This window comes from Lathamus discolor, chromosome 1, assembly GCF_037157495.1.
Source record: "Lathamus discolor isolate bLatDis1 chromosome 1, bLatDis1.hap1, whole genome shotgun sequence".
NCBI lineage: Eukaryota > Metazoa > Chordata > Aves > Psittaciformes > Psittacidae > Lathamus > Lathamus discolor.
In genome coordinates this window covers 42,501,121-42,524,379 of record NC_088884.1, presented here as the reverse complement: position 1 = coordinate 42,524,379, position 23,259 = coordinate 42,501,121, and the positions used below count along the sequence as shown (strand labels likewise).

The 23,259-nt window shown below is 39.2% G+C and overlaps 1 protein-coding gene across 2 annotated transcripts in view; it reads right to left on the bottom strand.

Annotated features, from left to right (window-relative positions):
• The window catches only part of NAV3 (neuron navigator 3), a 265,118-nt gene that overhangs the window by 187,389 nt on the left and 54,470 nt on the right, over positions 1–23,259 (bottom strand). For both annotated transcript variants that reach the window (XM_065669303.1, XM_065669312.1), the window contains exons 2-3: positions 853–970; positions 81–133 (exon numbers count right to left, since the gene is read on the bottom strand). In XM_065669303.1, the coding sequence (XP_065525375.1) occupies positions 81–133; positions 853–970 (171 nt within the window). The remainder of the gene's footprint in view (positions 1–80; positions 134–852; positions 971–23,259) is intronic.

Here is a 23,259-nt window from a genome sequence, read left to right as displayed (position 1 = left end):
TTAAATAAATCATTATTAAAAAGGCATTTTAGGAAAGTGCAGAGGTGCCAACACAGACTAAAAATATATTTTATTCTTACCATTTGAGACTGGCTCCGGGGACAGCCATTGATATCTTCAACCTTTTCATTTGCTAAACAAAAACAGTGAGGAGAAAAGCAGAAGTAAACAATGAGATAAAACTTCCCTTCTCACCCCCTGGCCAAAAAAAACCAAAAACCTAAACCCCCTAAAAATCCAAAACAACAACAACAAAAAAGAATAAAAACAAATGAAAAAGCAGAAGAAGAGCAGAAAAGACACAGCAATAAAGTGCACAGGGTTTTGTTGACAGAGCTCCTTTCTAAGTAAAGCTCAGCCGTACAGTAACAACACCCTTGTTAGCAGCAGTTGCTTCCACATGCCAAATCATGCAAAGGGGGAAGTGCGAAGGAGGTCGCTGCTAATTCTTCAGCCCCTGCAAAATAACTGCTGACATGAAATCTTCCACAATTGTCTTTGCAGGGTCAGGATACAGTTTCAAGGCATCCCAGAAAGTATGAGCCACTCCAACTAACAAAATGCACACATGGGAGACATATGGTTTAATGGAGCATTCATTTCTGACAATTCAAAGTGTGTAAGATACAGTTCTGGCCATTTAAAGTATGGTTAAACAGCCACTTCCAAACATGCTCACATAAACATATTTTTAAATTAAGACAAGGATGAACCACACAAATATCAGACATATGGACCCAGTCAAATAGTATTATTCAGGGTTCATCTTATTGTTAAATACATTCAACTTGAATTATATATTCCCCCATGCAAGGAGTCAGCCTGCAGTGCTTCTCTCAGCTCTGGTCTTACCAATGATCTGGATGATTTCTGCTAGCAGAACTCCATCTGCAATGTCCTGTTGCAAATCCTTGATCAACCGCTTGTGGCCAGATTTTGCTAGGTAGTGGTTAGCCCAGTCAGTGTAAATCTGCAGAGCAGAGTAGAAGGGCAGGGGGGAGAGGGAGAAGAGAGAAAAGAAGACAATAAAAATTCTTAAAACAACTGTTGGCTTGCACACCGGAACTATTCTGGATCACATTCCCATTGAAGAAGTCAACACCAAAGGAAATAATTTTAACATTCTGGTTTTCGCCTTTTTTTTTTTTTCCATAAGGGCCATGCCCCTCCCCCTGCCATTCTCTGTTTTATTTTAACTTCAAATGATTCAGGCTGTTTCATGAGGGTTCAAACTTGCTGTGACCAAGCAAAATTCCCCTTATGACTGTAAAGGAAACTTCTGTCATAAATCAGTCACATCTACCACAATTCCACCTCCCACCGTGTTTCTACCTCTGCGCATGCCCCACCAACAACTTTCACGCTCTGGGGCTGCCCAAGAGAAAGTGATAGCAGAGACAGGCGCCTGTGTTTTGGTAAGAGGTCATCAGGGTGTCACTGGCGATGCTGCACCTGGCCATGATGCCTCTGCGACACATTCTACGGTAACCATCATGTCCCACTGTGCAGAGACAGGTCATTTTTCCACCTCACCCCTGGTTCAGTGTGCTGCAATGTGCACAGAGGAGACTGAAAGCACCAGATGTACAGTAGTCTCATAGCTGGAACTGGAGTATATATTCTGGAACTATGCTGTGTCCTTTCTCCACCAAAAGAAGAAGGGGGAAGGGTGAGACTGAGCAGCACCAAATAGTTAGCAACAGGCAGCACAAAAAAAGGCAAAGGTTGAAAAGGACCAGCTGAACTACATCCTCCAAAATAAGGGGGGTGGAGGGGTGTGTGTGAAGAGAGAGGTTGAAGGCATTTATTCCATAAAGCATATACAGACACAGAGAGAGTATTTGGTAAGGCTCACAGCACACACACAAGGGGAACCCAGTTCACTCAGGGTGAGATAAGAGGAACAGACACACCTTCATCTCTGTACTGAAGGAAAAGTGCACCCATGAGGTGCTCACACCATCCTGGGGTGTCCAGCATGCAGAGGCAGCTTGAACTAGCAGAGCTTGGTGCAGGGATGTCACGCTGGAAGGTATCAGAGGCCCTCTGCAGCCAGCACTGGCTCCCTTTTGCGTGGTGTCCGTGGCCTCTCACCCGAGAAAAAAGGACTTATGCAGAACCTCCCACTACTGTGGGATGTTACCACTGGCAGAAAGTATGTATGTACGACAGCATCACTGTGTAAGTAAATATAATATCTGAGGTTCTTTCTCACTGAGAATGTTGTTTGAAAATGTTGAAATTGCACCTCTTCCATAAAAACAACATAAGCTCACTTTATAAACATCCTTTTATTTAACCTCATAGACCCTTGGGAGGAAAGGATCAGAATCCCATTTTCTGAACAGAAAACCAGAGGCCAAAGCCATTAACTACTTTCTTAGTTCACCAAGGAAATTGTGTGGGAGAGCCAGGGTGGGAAAATAGATGCAGTTCCTAGTCCAGAGTCTTACCTATGGAGCTAGCATCCACTTTCTACTCAGGAAAAGTATCACCACTCAGTCTACATTCACATCCTATGGATTCCTAACCTTTGTCACAGGTTTTCTTCCTCTTCATTAAAAGAGACATAGAACTGTAATTTGTTTCATCTACCCTATTTCCTCCCATATTCCTGCAGATCACCAGCTGTTTTGCCATAGCTTTCCTGGCAGCTTTCAGCTAACCCCACAGAATTAAACTATGGAAGCAGATTCAGCTCCTAGCTAAAGGGTGCTATTGTTAGATGGGGCCCTAAATTTCCCTGCTGAACCTACAAGTCCGCTTCAATCACCCGTGTTTTCACTGATTTGTTCACTATTACAGTTGAGCAACATGAAAGTCTCCATTAAATTGGTAAGGAAGTGTTCCTTCAGCTGTATAACCATACATAATGAATGCTAATGTGGAGTCTGTAAAGATTGCATGGACACATATTTAGACCAATATATTAAATCGTGATGATAAAAGATGCATACCACACCCACAGCATCATGTATTCCCTACTACTAGTATTTCAACTTCAGTCATTCTTCTAAAATAATGTCTCAGAAATAGTCTCTGGGCTATTACTGTAAGCAGAACTATTTTCTGTATTCCAGTGAAACTGATCCAATGGAACATACAGAATTTAATACCCTGTAATATTATTTTAGGTTAGTTTCACATTACAAGTAAAAATACTTTACCAAGCATTTCCTTTTTTATTTGTCACACCCGCACATAATCTGGTGGACCAATCCTAATTTTGACTACAATTTGAACTATCCTCTCACTGAGCAGCCGGAGAAATTTCATTCTAGCAGCTGTTTTGCAAGTATCTACTGTTCAAAGAACGGACTTCATCCACCCACCCACCCTCTTCACAATTTTCTTTTCTCACTAATTTAAAAGTGACAAGCATAAAGAATGTAAACATTGTTTTGTAATAACAGCTTAACTGATGGTCAATATTTTGATAGTCATGCAACAGTAAAAAAACACTGCTGGGAGGGGGCAGTGGTAAAAAAGGTTATTTTTCACTTCAGAAGCATTCTAAAAAATATCAAAAAAGCAGAGAGTTGTTGATGGAGACAATATAGCAAACCAACACTCAGCTGGCAGCAGAATGTCACGTTTAATTTCCTCTCTTTCTGTGAGGATCACCACTTGCTTTTGTTTCTCCCCTTCCCCATAGGATGCCCTTCTCATTCATCTCGTTCTTCTGGGGACTCAACTGCTCAGCAGTCAATTGGAAAAAATAAAAAGCATGTAGATAGACACATGAAATTCTAAGAATGAACACATGCCACTATAATATTTTTACATTAAATTCTCTAATGCAAATATGAAAAGAAAAAGAGAATCCCCCCTCCACAGTTTTTAAGTATCAATGTTGCTATCACCTCTTAGAAATTTTATCAGCTCCTCAGGAAAACATAAAGCTACAGTGTGCATCATCATTGACAATACTCAGTTTGCACAGGATAGAAAAGTCATGCAGAACAGAAGACAAAAAAAATCAGTAACTGCATCCAACAGTCTGCTTTTTATGGGTGCTCCCTTTTCATTGGGTGCTCAGCACCTCTAAGGAGGAGCTATGCATGCTCCCTCTCTTTCCAGACCTAGCAATAGAGCACTCTGTCTTGCATTAATTGTGCAGTAAAGTTTCCCCAAAAATCCTCTTATCTTAGATTTTTCTATGATGAGACTTTTTCAGAGAACACAGACATGGGGGTTAGTTGTTTCAACACTTCCTCCCCTCTCCACTGCCTGCTCCAGTAACCCTGCCTTACAGCTACACATTGGGCCAGGCTGCTGAGTTACTCATTTCCTCTCCAAGCTTCCTTTCCTACCACCCTGCTTTACAGGCATGTCTTACCGGGAGTATCCGACTTCAGCACTAGGCTCCAACTGCTGACAGCATACAGGAGAGCTGCTGTTATCCACGACGCGGAGCACCAGTCTCACCAACAGAGTAACAGAACAGACCCAATCCTGTGTTTGTGTGGTCCGAACCCCATACCAACACGTGGTGATTTAACTCCTTACAACATGAAACAGAATTCAGTGGGGCAGTCCAAGCTCGGGCACAGCCTGCTCATGTTAACAACAATTTCCCCTAGCATTCCTCAACTGCTCGTCATGCTAACCTTCAACAGAGTAGAGGAAATAAATGCTGATACCCAAATATAGTTATGAACTTCACCTCAATACTGCACACTTAGCTATAAGGAGCACAGTGGAGCTTCTTGGCAGGATCCGTAATGACACAATACACTTTGTAACACAGTAGTTTAATGAAGTGACAAGAGAGAGAGCATCTCACAGCTTACTGCCTTGCTTTGAAAATGTTTCAATCATAAACCATATAATTATACATGAGGCAGTTCTATAATGCATCCTTTTTAAAAGTAATACAGAGATATTACCACCTAGAATCAATGCCAAGTGGGAAATGTCAGATGGATTTCAGAAGTACAGTCAGACTAATGCAGTAATAATGCATGACACTTCGTTAGTGTCTTCCACTAAATCAGCTCAACATGCTTTCCAGATTGAAATCACTCCTATTATTTATTATTTCTGTAGATGTGGGGAAACTGAGGTATAAAGGCTTTCTTGGTGGATTTCTACTGTTTTTTTTTTTTCTTTCTTATGTGGCTCACTCAAGGGCAAACACAGCTGGGAGTACAACAGAGATCATCTGAGCTGCAACTATTTCTTCTATGTTTTTTATCAGGTAGTTTTATAAATAGGCTTGGTGGGAAAAGGCATATTCCAAGAATTGGCATCCTTCTGCATATTTTTGTTTGTTTGTTACAGAATATAGTTTCAGATCTGAAAATGGTCTCCTGTTGCTATCGAGAAGACAGCTTTCCATACTTAGAGTATGCCTCTGTTGTTCCCCTATGTGCCAGTGCTGCTGCTTAGGAAGAACAGCAGTTGCTGCCAATTGTGTTATGCCAAGACCTCGTGACAGATTTCCATGCCATTTAGGAGGATAGGCTATATTTGAAAGATATTTATATATTTGTCCACTATATGAAAAAAAGATATGTGGGAATAAGCAGACAGTACCCAGTGCTCATCACTTGTCCTTTAAAATACACCCTGGGAGACGACTGTATCCTCATTCATTAGCATGAAAGAACTGCTCACTCTCGTGCTGTCTTCTGTGCACAGATTTTTCTTTCCTCCTTATTTTGTAGCAAGCAAGAGTTGGAGATATGGACAGAACACTTATCTATTACAAAAAATGTTGTTAGCAGTATACCTGGGTTGCAATGGCTCACAGGAATATACAATACTACTTTTAGCATAGCAGGATCCTGCATTTTATACTATGTCTGATTTATAACAATAAATTTCATTATTTTTTTTCCTTAAAAAAACAACAACAAAGAAAAAAAAAACCAACAGCAAAGGAATAAAGGAAACTGAAACTATGAAAAAGCCCCAACACCAGAATTTTAACAGTCAGCCAAAGTGGAAACATGTCACTTAATAAAAGGGCTATGTGACTTTTTAGTGTAATGTGTTTACTCTGCTTAAAATGTTGCCATTGGAGACTACTAATAGTTGATAGCACTTAGAGTTTTTCACCCATAGACATTCATTCAAATCATGCTTGTAGAAGAAAGATTGATGACTTCTTTCTGTTGCTCTCCAGTATGCTACAAAATGGGCCATAAAGGCTATATATCTATTTCCTGGGCGTTTTTCCAGTTTGTGGCCTACCCTGGACGTTATACCCAGCAGAACCTACATAATGGTCCCAGAGTCCCTGATGAAGATGATTAGCCAGAGGAGAGGGCATGCCCATAACTCTATTTCAACATAGCTATTCTTGGCTAATAAATTGTGGGTAGCAAACCACATGTTGGAGTGTCCTTGAAGCTGTTTTTATTTATAAAAAGCTGGGCAATGGGTTGACTAGTGTTAGACTAGGGTGAGGAATTCAGATTGCAATGAGATGCCTTTCTCCTTCCTACTACCTCTAAACTAAGGAAAACTCAACCGGAAGGCAGGATCTGACCTTTTAAGTATTTTTTTATTAAAGGTTATTTCTCTGGGTTGCAAAAGGATAATTTATTAGTTTCAGTTCTCCACTTAGCAAAGAAAATGGCTAGCTTTGAAAACAATGGTTCACATTTAGACTGCCGTAAGAGACAGGTCAAGCATACGATTTATGTCCAGATTTAACTAACTATAGAAAACACACTAAGACTCATTTACTGTAAAGATGGGGTTTGAGGGGTAGTACTTTTTGTAACACTAAGCAAAATACAAAAGAAGAAAAAGTATTCACACGATTAAAAATATATGGCCAGAAAATGAAACTATTATAATGATTTAATTTATAGGCAAGATGGAGCCAATGCACTTCATTTAACAAAATGAAATTAGTATCCAATGACTTTCCACAAACCCTGTTTCTGAATCCCACTGAGTAAATAAGAACAATTATGAGCTAAGGAATAAAAACCATTTAGAGAGATACATACTGATTAACCAAAATGTCAGAATCCCTACAGTACAATTCTATTTTGTAAATAGCAGCATGTATCCATCAACACTACTCAGTAATTTTCAGATACAAATACAATTAAATAAAACTCCACTAATCCCAGCTAAGAAAATTAATAGAAACAATACCCTTCAACAATCATTGCAAACTTTAGATAACTTACCCAGCTTTAACGGGGCTGGTTTATATTTCCAAGTTTCACTTACAGTTGTGACCTAATCACTAAAGTAACATTTGTACTGACTTACTGTGCTCCCTTTCTTCCCATTTCTTTCCAATCCCAACTCAGAATTAATATAATACATGTGTTTGAGGCCAATATTCACCAGTGGTACGGGGCAAGACTTTGGATGCATTTGTGACAGATGAAAGGTAACGAGCCTCTGTGTGTGTGTTTGTATTTAAGGTTTGCTAAGAAATTTGTATATCGCACAGTTAAAACCCAGCTCTTTATAGAATGAAATAACTTGTTCATCCTTTGAAAATAACCATACTGGTTTGATTTACAGTTTAATCATCGGTTTCTTTATTGGCTTACACTCTTCAGTCCTGTGCAATAGCAATAAAGGACCACAGGAAGGTGCCAGATACTCATTCTGCAGCTGCAGATCCCACCAGACAAGCTGCTTCTCCGCAGACTTGTGCTGCTGGAAAGTGAAACTTGTTAAGGGAGCAACACCACCACAGTTATTAATACTGGCCTCAAGCTTCTTGAATTAACAGGAGACAATACTAAGTGCCACACAGAGCAATCTTCCAAAACAGCCAAACTTGAGACTCTCTGTTATAAATACTTCATATACTCGCCTGTACAGCATTGAAATTATTTCTTTGATATACAGTTCTAACTTTAAAGTACTTTTCAGCATCTGCTTAGTAAAAGTACAATAAAATACAGGACCTATTATTCAATACAGTTCTTACACAAAACATTGATTAAAACTATTATGTCAGATAATTTTATTAGAGCGAGGAAGACCAGGATTCCCCACTGGGCACAAGTGTTACACCTAGAGACACCTCTCCTCTCTCAGAGATCATTTTCACAAGAAATGAAAGGGAGAGATGTACTTCAACAGCATGCTGCATGCACTCTATTCACTAACTGGCATTTAGTCCATTCAACAAAATGAGAACTAACCAAGTAACCATCCATTCCCAAAATGCGTACCTTAGGTGCTGGTTCCTTAATACCAAACTGGTTTTCCCTACAGAGCAACTCTTCACTTTAATGTTGACATATGTATGTCCCAGAAGTGACAGGAGAGAGGGAGTACATGAAAAGAATTTCTGAATATCCTGTGTGGTGAGACATATAATGAGATGCATTTGTAAGCTGGTGTAATGCTACAGTAATGACCAATGTAAGAGGAGGACATGCTTTGTCTTGATAGTGGTGATGTGTGAAATTAATTCAATCAAAAGTACAGTGTCAGCATTCTTTAATACAAATAAATGAACTGAAATACATGAAATTCCTTCCCTCTTCTGTGCATGCACATGCACTTGAACATCATCCAAGCCCACCCAAAGCCTGGGCCAGTGACAGCTCCTGACTAAAGAGATCTCCCTTGGAAGAAACAGCTGATTTGTGAAAAAGCACCTGTGCCTGTCCAAGGGGAAAAGGGTAAAAAGAAAGCCATATTTCTACTTTCCTGGGCATCTAGGATAGTAGAGATGGCCCTCTACATTAGAGGCCCCATTCTATTCCCCTGAATGAGATTTCCTATACTCTAAACTAGCATAAACTCGCATGAATCATGTCTCATAAACGTCTTGTCACTGCCAGGATAAGTTTCATGATTAGTCCTCCATTTACATTAATAAGCAAAGCTAAGTTTTCTGTAAAGGAAAAAAATTAACTTAATTTTCACAGATTTTCTTTGTGGCTCACCAATATCACAACACAAAAGAATGAAGGAAAAAATCCTACAATCTCAGACCTGACTGGAAATCACAAAATAATTTGCAGAACAAAACTGTCCTTGCTTTGCTGATACCTTTTTTGTTCACAAGCAAGAAGCCACTCTTGGTATCAACCAGAGTGTTCCCGGATGGAGTAGGCACCTGCCTTAGCAAAGCAGCACAGGGCTTCTCACATGGAGCCAAGGAGATTCCACTGTGAAACTACTCCAGATTTTCCATCAAAGCTCATTTTAAGGATTTATAACTTGGATAGAGATATTCTTTCCACACTGCGACTTGGCATTAAAGAACTTGGGCCAGGGATCAAACTAGCCCTCTTTTCCAGCACTTCTTTTTAAGCATGGAAAGGCAAATTTCTGATGCATAGAGATGCAAAAATATTAAGATATACTTTTGTTCTTGTGAGAAAACAGTGGCAAGTAAGACTGCAACTGACTTTCAATATAAAGTCTCCATCTAACTTGTGCTTTCTGAGGCTTAGAAACTGATTTGAATTGTCTGGTTTCCTCTCATGTGGAAGAATAGCTTTGCAAATCAAAATAAACAAAATAAACTGCTTGCTTTCTGAGCTACATATTTAAAACAAGACACTTTAACTCCTGCTATTTTTTCTCTGGGCTTTGATGCTTAAATTTGTTTGTCGCTGACTATGATTTTGATATCAATAAATACATTGCACACATTCAGCACACCAGAGAGGTGCTAAAGGTAACATTAAGTAAATATGTTAATGACTTCAAGTGTACGTGATCTTAGCCTCTTCTTTCTGTCATTAACTTCTATTAAAACAGGTTTTGGTGGTGAGTATGTGAGTGGCAATGGTAATGTGTGCGCAACCATTTTGCATTTTGCTGTCTAGCTGAAACTTAGAGAAATGAAATTATGCTTACACAGATGACAGCCTACACATATATACTTCTTCAGTTCAAGAAATGTTAAAGAGTGTTTCAGGAATTGAAAGACTAAGTATGCAGCTCAATACAGCAGGAATACCACTGTACCAATTTCCTCTTTATCACCATTAAAAGCACCATCCATAATAAAGGCCTGCCCATTCTGATGATAAATAATGCTTAAATGAGAAATCATCCAGCACAATAAATTTTATGCCAGAAGTAAATTCTGCTAGTCAGTAATCTTAAATAACAAAAAGAAGATATAAATCTTATCAGATTTTTGACAACAGAAGGCTTTTCATCCCAAATGAGATTCAGTATTATAATCTTCCTAACTACTTAACAAAAGACCTCTCATATACAGCTTTTGTAACACAGCCAGATCTGGAAAGATTACATAATGAAAAGGAAAAGGTTCCATATTCCTACTAAAAATGTTCTTAACACCATTCCTTTCTATGATAAAAGCGGAATCTGCCTAAAGGTGAAGACTCTGCTGGCACATCATATAGAAAGAGGCAGCGTCTCAAGAAGGGAAGTCCTTATGACCTGGGGACTGTCCTTCATCTGCATTCAATCTGCAGTCTCCCGTGAAAATCTTCTAACACTTATCCCACCTTCTGTGTTGTGCTAGATACTTCTATATGACTATAGCATGCCCCAAAATAACACCAAAGATACGTGATTCATGACTCTGAATTTTTCCACCTACAACTTGCTTCTGAAGACAGCAAAAAAAACCCTCTTAGCTCAATATTGAAACAGCAACCTCACGATCCAGCCCTCCTGCCAAAGAAAAGGAAAATAAATCCAGCAATAGTTAAATGCACCACTTCTCATTGAAGAGTTTTTTACCACAAAGCTAGCACATTCTTCTGCTGAATACTGACATACTGATATGCAAAATTCAGGTCTGAAGATCAAGGCGGTTTAGATAATGGATAATAATGAAGACAGATAATGATGTGAAGGTACTACACCCCTTAAGTGTAGTACCTTCCATTATAAGATTGCAAAGCCGTTTACATAGGATCAGGGCTTAGCTATGTAAAGATCCATCCTTATAGACATGAACATTCAAGTTATTTATTGAGGCTTTGAGATAGGTAAGGTTTATAGGTCTGCTCACACAGACATCTTTGCATAAACACTGGACTCTGTTGCTTGAAACTAGTATCCAAACTATGATATCTGCATCTCTTCTCTGACGAACAAGGTGGAGATGTTTTACTTATTAATGTATTATCGCAATCTTCTGACATGAATTTAGGACACAGAAAGAAATGACCTGATAATGTTCCGGAACAGCAAAAGGCTGATACCTCAAGGAAAAAAAGGACTTGAGAAGGTTGTGTGGAAATGGAAGCACATTTTTCTTCCCTCCCTATAGTTACCACCTGACATGTAAGTATAAATGGTACTTTAGGTATATGGTGTTTGTTGTTTGTTGGGGTTTTTTGGTGGTTTTTTGTTTGTTTTTTTTTTTTACTTCAAGGCCAAACCCATACCTCTTATGACAGAAAACAGTTGGTGCCTCTGTGTTTGAGGTCTGATCTCTGGGTTCAAATGACTGGCCTTACACAGGGCACCCACCGCCCTCAAGGAACTGCTCTCCACATGTGCAACTCTTCACTCACTGTCCTGTTTCCTTTTAAAATACACACTCTAGTGATACCCTGTCTCTTGGATAACAGACTAAAAATGAAGGATAGGGATTGAGTAGCTCACTTTAGAGAGCCACAGCCTTTAAATTTAATTAAATCCATATCTTCTACCTCCCACACAATCACCCCCGAGACTAAAGGCTTCTGTACAGTATTAGAAAGGGGATACTCTCATTGCAACCACACCACTACGCAGAAAATAACTCAAGATTTAGGAAGCTGTGAGCAGGAAGCAGAGGATGAAGAAGAAAGGGACTCACTGAAAACACAAACAAATAACTCTGCTAGCTAGAGATTACAGCACTTACTTTAGATAGAGGAGATTGTGCTCCAGCCTTTTCTTCCAAGAGCCTTTCTGTATTTTGTCCTACACATCTAAATGAGAAACAAATGATTCTAGCAAAAGGAGCATCATATCTCCTCTCAAATGAGTCCCTAAGCCAGTAGACTACCACCTGGCATCCCATGCCACGCTATGCTCAGCTGTTTTCTGAGACTGCTGGCTTCGCCAGCTCCTCAGGTAGCTCTGTCTGCGAAGGCTGGCACTCCAGGAAAGCCCACACAGCTGCTTTAATCATACAGAGGCATGCGGAGTATCACTTTGGGGACTTCCGCTGACAGCTCTCCATTTAGTCTAGTATTTTAGAACAAGCAAAACTGCTTTTCCTGACCTTTCCCATTAACCTTTTAACTCCCTGATAAAATAATAAGAAAAATAATTTAATCATGCTAGCTATTTTATTTTTTTCTTTTTAAACAGGAAACAATTACTGACAATAAGTAATAAGTATTTAATTCTGGAACACTGGAGGGTTTTTTTTTGCTAGCTCAAACTTTTTGTTACAGTAGGCAGGTGCTTATTACACCTGCCCTTTAAATAAACCTTCCTGGCAAGGTGCTTGACTCTGTTATAGCCAACGCAGCTTCTGAGCATTCTCAGAAGTACAATTTCACGTCTGTACAGATCCTTAATGTAAAATCCTGGGATGGCTATGGATGGACTATAAGTGCTGCCAAAACAGGCAGCTGCTGAGTGGGAGTTCTGAAGATGAGAATGATGGATATAGGGACCTAAAATGCATGTGAGGTAGGTCATAAGAACATAAATTCTTTGGGGGAGGACGGAAGGTCATATTTCATATTTCAGGAATTACTGTACAAAGGCTAACCTTTGTTAAAAGTTCAACCATTTACTACATTATTTAGTGCATAAAATAAGTATGGAACAGAATAGTCCTTAAAACAAGTTTTTCCTTAAATTCTTACAGTTGTTCTTGAAGGCCTTCGGTAATAGAGAATTGCCTTTTTTTTAGTAGGACTTTCTGAATGTCTCTCATTTTAGATGGAAATGTAAGAAGAAATGCTTTGGAGGCACTTCCTGAAAATGTAGAACCCTAATGCCTTTTTATTCTTTTTCATAAATTTGGGAACTACAAGTTGGAGTAGAAAGTGGAGTCTGAAATTTTATCAAACTGATGTACCTCAAGTTCAGCAGTCCCACAGAAAGGCATTGCACCAGATGGATTTGTTGTCAGCTGCCCTGGGCAGGTTCATGTTACTTCCCTATCAGTAATAAAATCCCATACTTACATCAATGTTTCATTTTATGTTACTGTCATTATCTTGTTACAGGCTATAATGGTATTGGCATTATCTGCCTAATAATTATTCCTGAGTCACAGCAGTAAAACTCTTTTAAGTCTCAAGCTCTGACCCAGAAAGAAGCTGCTGAACCACTTAAGTTTCATCTGTGTCTCTGACTGAAAAAGATGTTCCATACATTAAAGAAGAATGAAAGTAGGAAAATGGCTTCTGTAGTGCTTAGTTTTATAGTAAAACAACCCCTGCTCAGCTAGACAGACTTAACTGAGTCTCCCCCAAAATATTATGTACTGTATTTCTTCAACTTCAAATCCACAGACATGTTATCTTATAAATAGTTATTTATACTACAGAAGAACTATTTATGCTACTAAAGAACAGGTGACTTTGGTACATGTCAAAAAAACTTGCAGGATTTGGATCCTCACGGAAAACAGCAAAATGTCTGAAAATCCTGTAGTAAAATGACACTCAGTGACACAATGCAGTCCTGTAAATAATTATATTAAGAACAGGATATTTCAATTAGCTGTGTTAGCATGCTCCAAATTCCAAACCAGCAACAGCCGCAGTGATACATAGGGTACATGCCAATATTGCCTAACCAGTCTTACAATGATGTTCAACAAAAAAAAAACTGTACACGGAATAAGGAACTCATCTGAATTTATCAGATGTGAAGCAAGGGCTATTTAATAATGATAACAGGCACATATAATTGCACGTTCTCCATTCTTTGCAAAACAGATGTTTACAAGTTTATTGGGAACTTAAGTTTACATGAGAGGTTCACAGATGTCCTTTGGAAGCACAAACCCCCACAACCTACACTTTGTATTTGGATATATTTTTTAGCTTGTGCTATGAAAACCTAAAACCCCAAGAAAGCCAAGACTTGGGAAAGTTTCTTAAAACCATAGGTAGATAGTATGGTTATCATGAAACTGGTTTAACTATATATATTCCAATAATGGAATATACACTATATAAAAGAGTTCATGAAGCCTAACAACTGAATGAACAGTATGACCATGTGAAGAAAGACTACACAAATTAGGGAAGGTGTGTTGCTGGAGCACAACTAGTAGAGTTCCACAAGACGTCTGCTGTGTGCACACCCCTCTTAGTGCCCTTCATGGGAACATACAGTGCAAACATCTCAGATTAGTTATGCCTTGCCCAGTTTCTTATGTTTATTCAACTGACTGGACCATCTGAATTTGACACAAGCAAGACAGCTTTTTTTTTTGGTGGAAAGCTGACAGAATCTCAGTTTGCAGGGAAACCCAAACACTTCTAAACAAAAAGCATGTATTTATTCTCTCGAAGTGAGAAGGCAGAACAAAGGCTTAAAGCAACAAACAGTTTTCTTTTTTCTATTGCCTAAGTTTTGTATGTTCCTTGAAAGCCTCTGTAAAGTCATTTCAGGCTGTTCTCTGTTTCTGGCTGAAAGGCGCTAGCTACCAGCCTCCTGTCACTGTAAGCATGGTGCTTTTAGAGAGCCACGCCACAGATAATGTGGCCAGGCCCACTCTAAACCAGCCCACATGTGCCTTTCAGGGGAAATAGCCTCTTAAACCCTGAAGCAGTCCATAGGGATCCTGGAGCAGCACCCTCTGTATTCACCTTCCAGCATGAGCAGATTGGAAGTGTCCTTTTGAACACCATATCCGCTTTTGTAAAAAGCATCAGTACCCTTTAAAAAATAGTATTTATCCTATTTGTGTCCTTCTGTACTCACTAGCTATGAGCAGACCTTATAAGCCTTCCAGTACCTAAACAGAGCCTACAAGAAAGCTGAAAAGGGACTTTTTATAAGATCAAATAGTAACAGGACAAGAGTTACTAGATTAAAATTGAAATGTAGACTTAGGTTAGATATAAGGAAGAGTTCTTTACTATGAGAGATGTGAGGCACTGGAACAGGTTGCCCAGAGAAGCTGTGGATGCCCCATAGAATCATAGAATAGTTAGGGTTGGAAAGGACCTCAAGATCACCTAGTTCCAATGCCCCTGCCATGGGCAGGGACACCTCACACTAAACCATCCCACACAAGGCTTCATCCAACCTGGCCTTGAACACCGCCAGGGATGGAGCACTCACAACCTCCCTGGGCAACCGATTCCAGTGCCTCACCACCCTAACAGGAAAGAATTTCCTCCTTATATCCAATTTAAACTTCCCCTGTTTAAGTTTTAACCCGTTACCCCTTGTCCTGTCACTACAGTCCCTGACGAAGAGTCCCTCCCCAGCATCCCTATAGGCCCCCTTCAGGTACTGGAAGGCTGCTATTAGGTCCCCACGCAGCCTTCTCTTCTCCAAACTGAAAAGCCCCAACTTCCTCAGCCTGTCTTCATACGGGAGGTGCTCCAGTCCCCTGATCATCCTCATGGCCCTCCTCTGGACTTGTTCCAGCAGTTCCACGTCCTTTTTATGTTGAGGACACCAGAACTGCACACAATACTCCAGATGAGGTCTCATAAGAGCAGAGTAGAGGGGCAGGATCACCTCCTTCGACCTCCTGGTCACGCTCCTTTTGATGCAGCCCATCCTTGGCAGTGTTCAAGGCCAGGCTGGAGGAAACTTTGAGCAACCTAGTCTAGTGCCAGGTGTCCCTGCACATGGCAGGTGATTTGAAGTTAGATGATCTTTAAGGTTCCTTCCAACCCAAACCATTCTATGAGTCTATGATTCTACTTCTTGGTGATGCTTCTCCTTTCTAGCACCACCATCTTTAAACTTTAGGATGCCCTTTGATATTACTCTCTTCAGTCAGCTTTGGGAAGAGTAAACTGCCCTCAGCGTGGAGAAAACCAAGATAGAAAATATTTCCTAATAATTACTTCTTCTGTTTCTGTATGAAAGATTACTTTTGCCATGACTTTGCGTTTGCCACTTAGTTCCTTTTACACATTCATTAAGGTAATCTGAGGGACAATTACTATTAAGAAAAACCCTATAGCCATAATTAGCTGGTAGCAGATAAAAAGACCTATTCATGTCAAAAGCAGTAAAAATCAGGTAAATATAGAAAGCATGTAAGTGGATAGAAAAAAGAAACCAGCACATCTCATCATATTCTTGTGTGATGAGAAAGTTCAGGAGCTATGACACCGCGATAAGGACAGAACTTGCATATAATCTTTAATGTGGGATAGGAGTGGCTTTCAAACACTTTGCTGACCTCAAAACATCTTCCTGTAGAACTGTTTTGTATTCTGTACAGTAATGTAAATATACTTACAGTAAGAATTTTTTTAACTACTTTTCAGATGCCTCAAAAGGAGTCCACTGATTTATGTAGGTCTGCTATATGACATGTAAATCTTAACACAAGGAGGAAGTATTTCATATAGTACCAAATATTGAGAACTAAGAAAGAAGACAATTTAGAAAGAAGATATAATTTCATCAAAGATCCTTACACCAAAGGCTTCATCACTGTTTTTTTCCTTAAAAGAGAAAACTGATATCTCCTAAAATATGTCTCTGAAGATAGCTCTAAATTAAGAGATAAGGTATGCCTTTAAGAGATGGCTTTACTTGAAGCAAAGGCAAATGCAAGGCCCTTCAGAGATTGGCAGACTGACTTAAAACTGTTTTGGTTGAGATGACAGCCAAACAAAAGCAAAAAAGAGATGACTAAAATAAGCAGAGACAGAAATCAGGAGCAGAAAAACCACTGCAGAAAGAAAAGAAAAAAAGTAATCCCAGAATAACCCGATTAGTATCAGCATGCAGAATAAACACACATTTCAGGTCAAGGTGGTGGCTGAAACAATTCAGGATATAGGCAAGAAGATTGCCCCAGATTATTTGTTGGGTTGTTTTTTTTGTTTTGGTTTGGTTTTTTTCCCTTTTAAGACAGAAGGGGTATTAAGTTTATGTAGAACAAAATATGGCATTTAAAATTTCCTCATTTTTTATCTTCGGCTGGGTATAACTTACTAATACCTGAAATTTTTACTAGCTGTTCAGCTCAATGGGTTAAGAATGTACTTCAGTAAGTCTGTTTACCGAAACACCCGATATCAATACGTCAGGCATCAGTAAAATCCTCCCCACTTTCATCAAAAAAAAGTCCAACTGCAGCATATACTGGTGCAAAAAATAAGTAACATCCCTCTTTTCTCAAAGTAGTCAAAACACATTCATCTGGTTTCAGTTGGATCTTTCATTAAAATATCTGGGGTTTGGCCTTTTCCTACCTGTACCACAAGAAATCAGAAATAGCTATGCTGAAGTCAACATGTAAACAGACGGATTTTGCAATTAGGGCAAGAACTGGTGCCTGTAGCTAAACTAACAAACCAACCATCCAACCAGCCACATCTCCCTTTGGCACTACTGCACTTCTCATCATAGCTTATTTTAAGCTTATGGCACTCATGAGTATCTGATGCCCTGTCTTGTTTGCAAATACTTAAAAAGCTGACTTATTTCTACACTGGATCAGTTGCTTCTCTAATGCCATTCAAAATGTGGTGCTGTCCTAATGTTTTTTTTTTCATGTGGAATTAGGTGGTGTGAACTGTTTTTCCATAACACTGTCACTGTCATCTTTGCCAGGCATCAAAACCGGTTGAAGGGAGACAAACAAAGCCCAGCACTCCCAGAAGCACAGCATAAGCTGAGAAGGAAGCTCTTGGGGCAGCGGGTGGCACTGAGACCATGGTGTGACTCAGGGGAAGCTCTGAGGTGCCGGACGTGCTGTGACTAACCATGGTGGGGAAGGAAAATCACCTCCCACCCCCACATCACGTGAGTCACTCATCCCAGAGACTAATCACACAGAGGATGAAGGACAGCAATAGCAGCAGGCATTCACACAGGAAGAGGCCTTCGGAAAAGCAGAACTACATCCAGCAATGGCGCATACTCCCAGTTCAGTCCTCTTGTGTCCTCCACTGCCCCCATACCTGAGTGGCTCCAATCAATAACCCAACTAATTGCAGTGGATATATCAAAGAATATATATTTTGCATAAATATTTTGCAATATTTCTGAGGTTTGCATATTTATGTATGCATATTCCACTTATTTATGCACATTTATTTATGCATATTCCATTTATTTATGCATATTCCATACCAGTTTGTCTAGTATGCTAATCACTTAAAGTCTACAGCATTTAGGTACAAGACAATTTATGGAGGCATCTAGCCTGAGGTGAGCATTTAGGCTCCATCAACAGTCTATGCCCAGAGAAACAAGAAACTATGAGGCAGTTTAACCCATGCAGGAGCCTAAAACAAGAAGAATGAATTTCTCTTGAAAGATGCTTTCAATAATCACAAAAGCAACACAGAGAACTAAATTAAATTACATTGCTAATTTTTAGATTACTAAAATCAAGGAGACTAATTCCACCTGTAGAGCACAACTACCTTTAAAGTCAAACTTTAACTCTGCGGTTGACTCTGGAGGCATCTTGCTAAATATTTATAGGCAGAATAGGAGGATCTATAGAAAGAAACAGCTCACAGCAGATCCTGTTCTTCACAGTTTCACAAGCGGGAGCTGTAGAGACTCAGCCATTCCAGGAGGGGCACACTTATTCTCTAACCATCCGTATCTCACTGTCTTGCTTTTGTTTTAATAGCTGCATAGTAAAAAAGCATCCCAGGCCTGGCATATATATTGGTATGAACAAGCTGGTCACACATCCAAATAATTGTACACACATTTAGTAGGAACATCAGGCTAGGAATAAAAATATAAATAGGGTTTTATAATGTGGCAAGACCTCTATCTGGGGACTCATCATACTGAAGGAGGAGAGAGATTAATGAACTGAGAATGTGTACACATCTACCTAGATGCCTAACAGTTCAATGTTTATATAATTCCCTCCCTCCCTGATGGCAGTATCTTCTTGTTATACTGACATTCCCAGCACTCTGGCCTCAGATACATTACTACTCACATCTTCCTTGCCAGCTACCTAACTCCATTAGGTATAACTGTATTTTATCGGAAAGGCAAGATAACAAAGATGCAACACATGCTCTCATCTGTACCAAATATACGAGAGTTACCTCATAATGTGGTATGACGCCAATACTTAAAATGATTTAAATATGGGGGATAAAAAACCTTACTATTTTGAAGACAGACATAAAAATGTCTTACTCATAATAAAGCACAACATAAGGTGTTTTTCCTGATCTAGGTCCCATTCTGAGATGCTAAATATGTCTTTACATCATAGGTTTATGGAATCTAAAACATCCCATTCAAGTTTCACTTCAAAGGCCCATTTTGCCACTTCTAGTTTAGGCTTTTGGGCTAAAAAGCTTTGGGCTGAAAGCAGTCCAGAACTGTTTTCAGTTCTGAACAAACACAACCAGGCTATTCCTATTCTACATATATTTATTATAGGCATGCATTAAAACTTTGGGAACACTGAGATTAAATCTTACAGCTAAAACACCACCACACTGCAGCAAAAGTCAAATAGCACACTGTCAACAGTGTTAACCTGATAGAGCATAGAACTGCTTCTATCAAGATAAGTTTATTCCATCTATGAAAATAAAAAATAAAACAAAACATGAGAAATAAAGTAACAGCAGTAAATTACTCTAGAGCTATCCATCCTTTCAATATAAAAATATAAACATGTCAAGCAGTATTAATATTTTTATATTACATACATGGAGTACATACAGATGAACACAATAAATTGCTTTCATTCTCCTCTGATCCTAAGCCAGCTCTGTATCAGGCCAATATTTTGGCATTAATTAATGTAACTTTAAAACTGCTCCACCTTGTGCCAGCTGCCTAAAGCACCCCATAGTTCTCACGAATGATGCCGCTGCGAGCAATCCCCAGTTACACCGCTCTACCAGCAGTCACAGTACTCCATGGTCAACAGCCCACTGGACTGGCTGTCCTCCCCATGGCCCTCACCGAGTGATAACCATCTTATCTGGTGCTAGTGCTGCTCTGGGTCCTGCCAAGTCTGACCTAAACTGTATTTATCATTCATCATATGATTATACAATCATGCAATGTTCAGAGTCTGGCACTGGGGGAACATATTCAGGGAAAAGGTCATACTTTGACATAGTGTAATTTAAATGTAAACAGAAGTGCATACTAAAGTTGATGGTAAGCTTTATTTTAATGTAAATCCTTGGTGGGAGAAAGGGTAGGGAATGATCAGTGCAATCAGCTGTGATCCGTTCAAATATCAATGCCAACTTTTTGAACAAATTAATAATTTACTGAAAGAAATGTTCCCAGCCTGGTTTCCTACGCCATTTGTTTCTAGGTGCAAATTTCATTTTCACAAGGGAAAACTCCTTTGAGCATGTAAAAATTACTACCTTTGTAGATAAACACAAAATGCAGGGTTCTTGCTGTGCGTTTGTTTCTTACACTGTGTATAAGGAAACTGCGTACAATTTGTGGTTGTTTCTTGAGTCACTCAAATGCCTAAATGAGAATGAAAACTGGAAGGCATATGATAAAAGCCACTATGAAGGGGCATTCTGGAGTATTATGGGAGTGGTGTATTTTCTTGGCATGGATTTTTGGCAGAAAGAATCTGGAAAGGTTTATTTGGTAAAAACTAGACTCCATATATATTTTCATTTGCAGCATGTTTCACATGGAGTAAGAACTACATGAGATGGCTCTCAGCCAAGGAGAAGTACACCATGTTGACATCCACTTACAGTGACAACTGAAGTGTTTCAGATTGCGGGAAAGAATGACACTATTATCCCAAGGTAACTTATTGACGTATGCTGACTTTTGTTGATGTGCAGCCGTAACCCTTTTCTTACCTTCCAGTTCCTTTTCAAAAGAGTGGCATCCTTTGTATGGCAGCGATTCTAATTGCTACTGGACTCTTGTTCTCCTGACTGTCCCCATACCCTCATTCACTATTGCTTCAAGAGCACTTCTAGTCCAGACATTCTGAGCTTCAAAACCACAGATGGTTACAAAACTCTATTAACTCTAATGGGACTCTTTCAAGAGGAAATTTATATAAACAAAATGTATGGCACCCATAATCAGCTCAGAGCCACAGCATATTCTAAACAGGTGCCTTTAGCCAATAGCAGGTATTTGCCTTCACAACATAAACAATCCAGAGTAGAACCCGTTACACCACATTAAAAAAGAATTATTTGGTTTTCAATATGGAAAATCCCTTGTTGCATCAGACCAAATTCAAGTATAAAGTGAGATATCCAACTTTGTTTCACAAGGCTAAAAGGATTAATAAAAGTATCTAAATGGCATATGAATAAATCTATTGATAAACCTCCCAGGACACACTGGAAGCCAGAATCTCATTAAAGATGATGTTAAAATTCAGTCGAGCACCTGTTTCTTTGCTTGGAAAAAGTCAATATGAATACACAGCAGGCAAAGAAAGGAAAACTGACTGAACCAGGTCAGAATCACTTTCTAGGCTCTTGCCTTTTGAAAGTGAAGCAAGAAATCTGTCTTGTACCATGAAAGAATCACTGTAAAATTAACAAATTTATCTATGATTCTGAAGTATCACATAGAACATATATAATGAGAATCATGCATCACATTTGCATGTTGATAATAGCAGTTCAACAGCCTTGGCTTGTTACATTTTTAGCAGCATGACAAGTGAAAACGCTATAATAATCAGTAGAAGTTAAGCTTTTTAAAGTTTTCTGTTTCAAAATATTTACTGGTTTATATGTGTAGTTTCTCTCAACCTACTCAGCTAACAGGGAATGATGTTTTGCCATTAGGCAGAGGCAGACCCCAGTCTAATTTGTCTTTTCTATATTCCTCATTACTGTGATGCTGTTCCACTCAATAGTATGAAAATCAGCAAGTCCCTGCAGATGTGTAAGAAACCGTTCTGCCAGCAAGTGATATTTTCTAAATTAATTTTAAATTAATCTTTCCTTATGTCAGAAATCATTGTTAGTGGTAGACTGAAACTTAATGTTTTTAATACATTGGAATGCACAACCAATTAACAATTACATAGAGGACTGAAATTCAGTTCTGGGTTCCTACATATTGAGTACTCCATACATGAACACAAATAATAACAGGTGAAAACGTTGCTTTTATTGTCCCAAAATACAATGGGAATCCAAAGAAGTGCAGGAAAGGCTGAGCTGAAAATCCCGCTCTAGAAATACCAAGAATATATAACACTTTTGAGACTCAATTACCTTGGACTTAAAAAAACTTCAGTATCATCAAAATATCTATCTATTTAAGGGCAAAAATAATCTACAAAATGCATTAACCAAAAATAAAAAAAAAACAAACAAGCCCAAAACCACAAAAAAAAAAAAAAAAACAACTGCATGTGTACATGGGTAAGAAAAGCAAGAGTTAGAAACGAACCAGGGAGAAGTAGAACTGAGAATCTTGTCCCACCCACACCACCAGCTTCATAGTTCAGTCAGAAAACTAATCAGAACATAGGGAGGAAACTAGGTCACTATGCCAGGAACATATTTTTGATGAAAAAATTAGTTGTTTTACTCAACGACAATGTTCCAACACTTCTCAAAGCAGGCCACATGTTAGTTGTAGCAAACTAAGAATGTGCTGCATGTGCTTTTATTCCATTCTGCCTCTCATTGTATCAGCTATTTTCCCCTAAAGCCTCCACATTGCATCCATCGGCTCCTGACTGGAAGAGGCTTCTCATGCAGCCAAATGACACAGCTCCTTAGGCAGTTGCTGCTGCTACAAAAGCTCCTGCATGAGCCCTTCTCACCACTAACAGCACTTTGCCTTGACAGCACAACAGCATGAATCTAACGGCAGGACCTATGCTCTCTGCTTGGAAGCCTGTTGAACCATATGAACATACTCAGCTCATCCATACTTTCCCAAGAATACCCTGCACCTTTTTATGATTGAGGTGTATCATTCCTTTTAAATGTGTGGAAGCTGAAGCCAAAGGAAAGAAGGATCTTGCAAGCTCATCTCAGCCAATGCCCATCAGATGCACTGAAACAAGGCTGACAGAAAGAGGTACTGGGGAGGGAGCAAAGTGGTAAACACCATCTGAGGAAAGCTCATGGCATTCAGGTAATAGTAGTGTACCATTTCCAGAGTAAAATCGCAGGAACCTACACTAAAATCACTGCAAAAAGAAATAAAGTAGCAGAAAACCCATTTCATGCTAATTATGTTACTTCTATTCTGCCATCT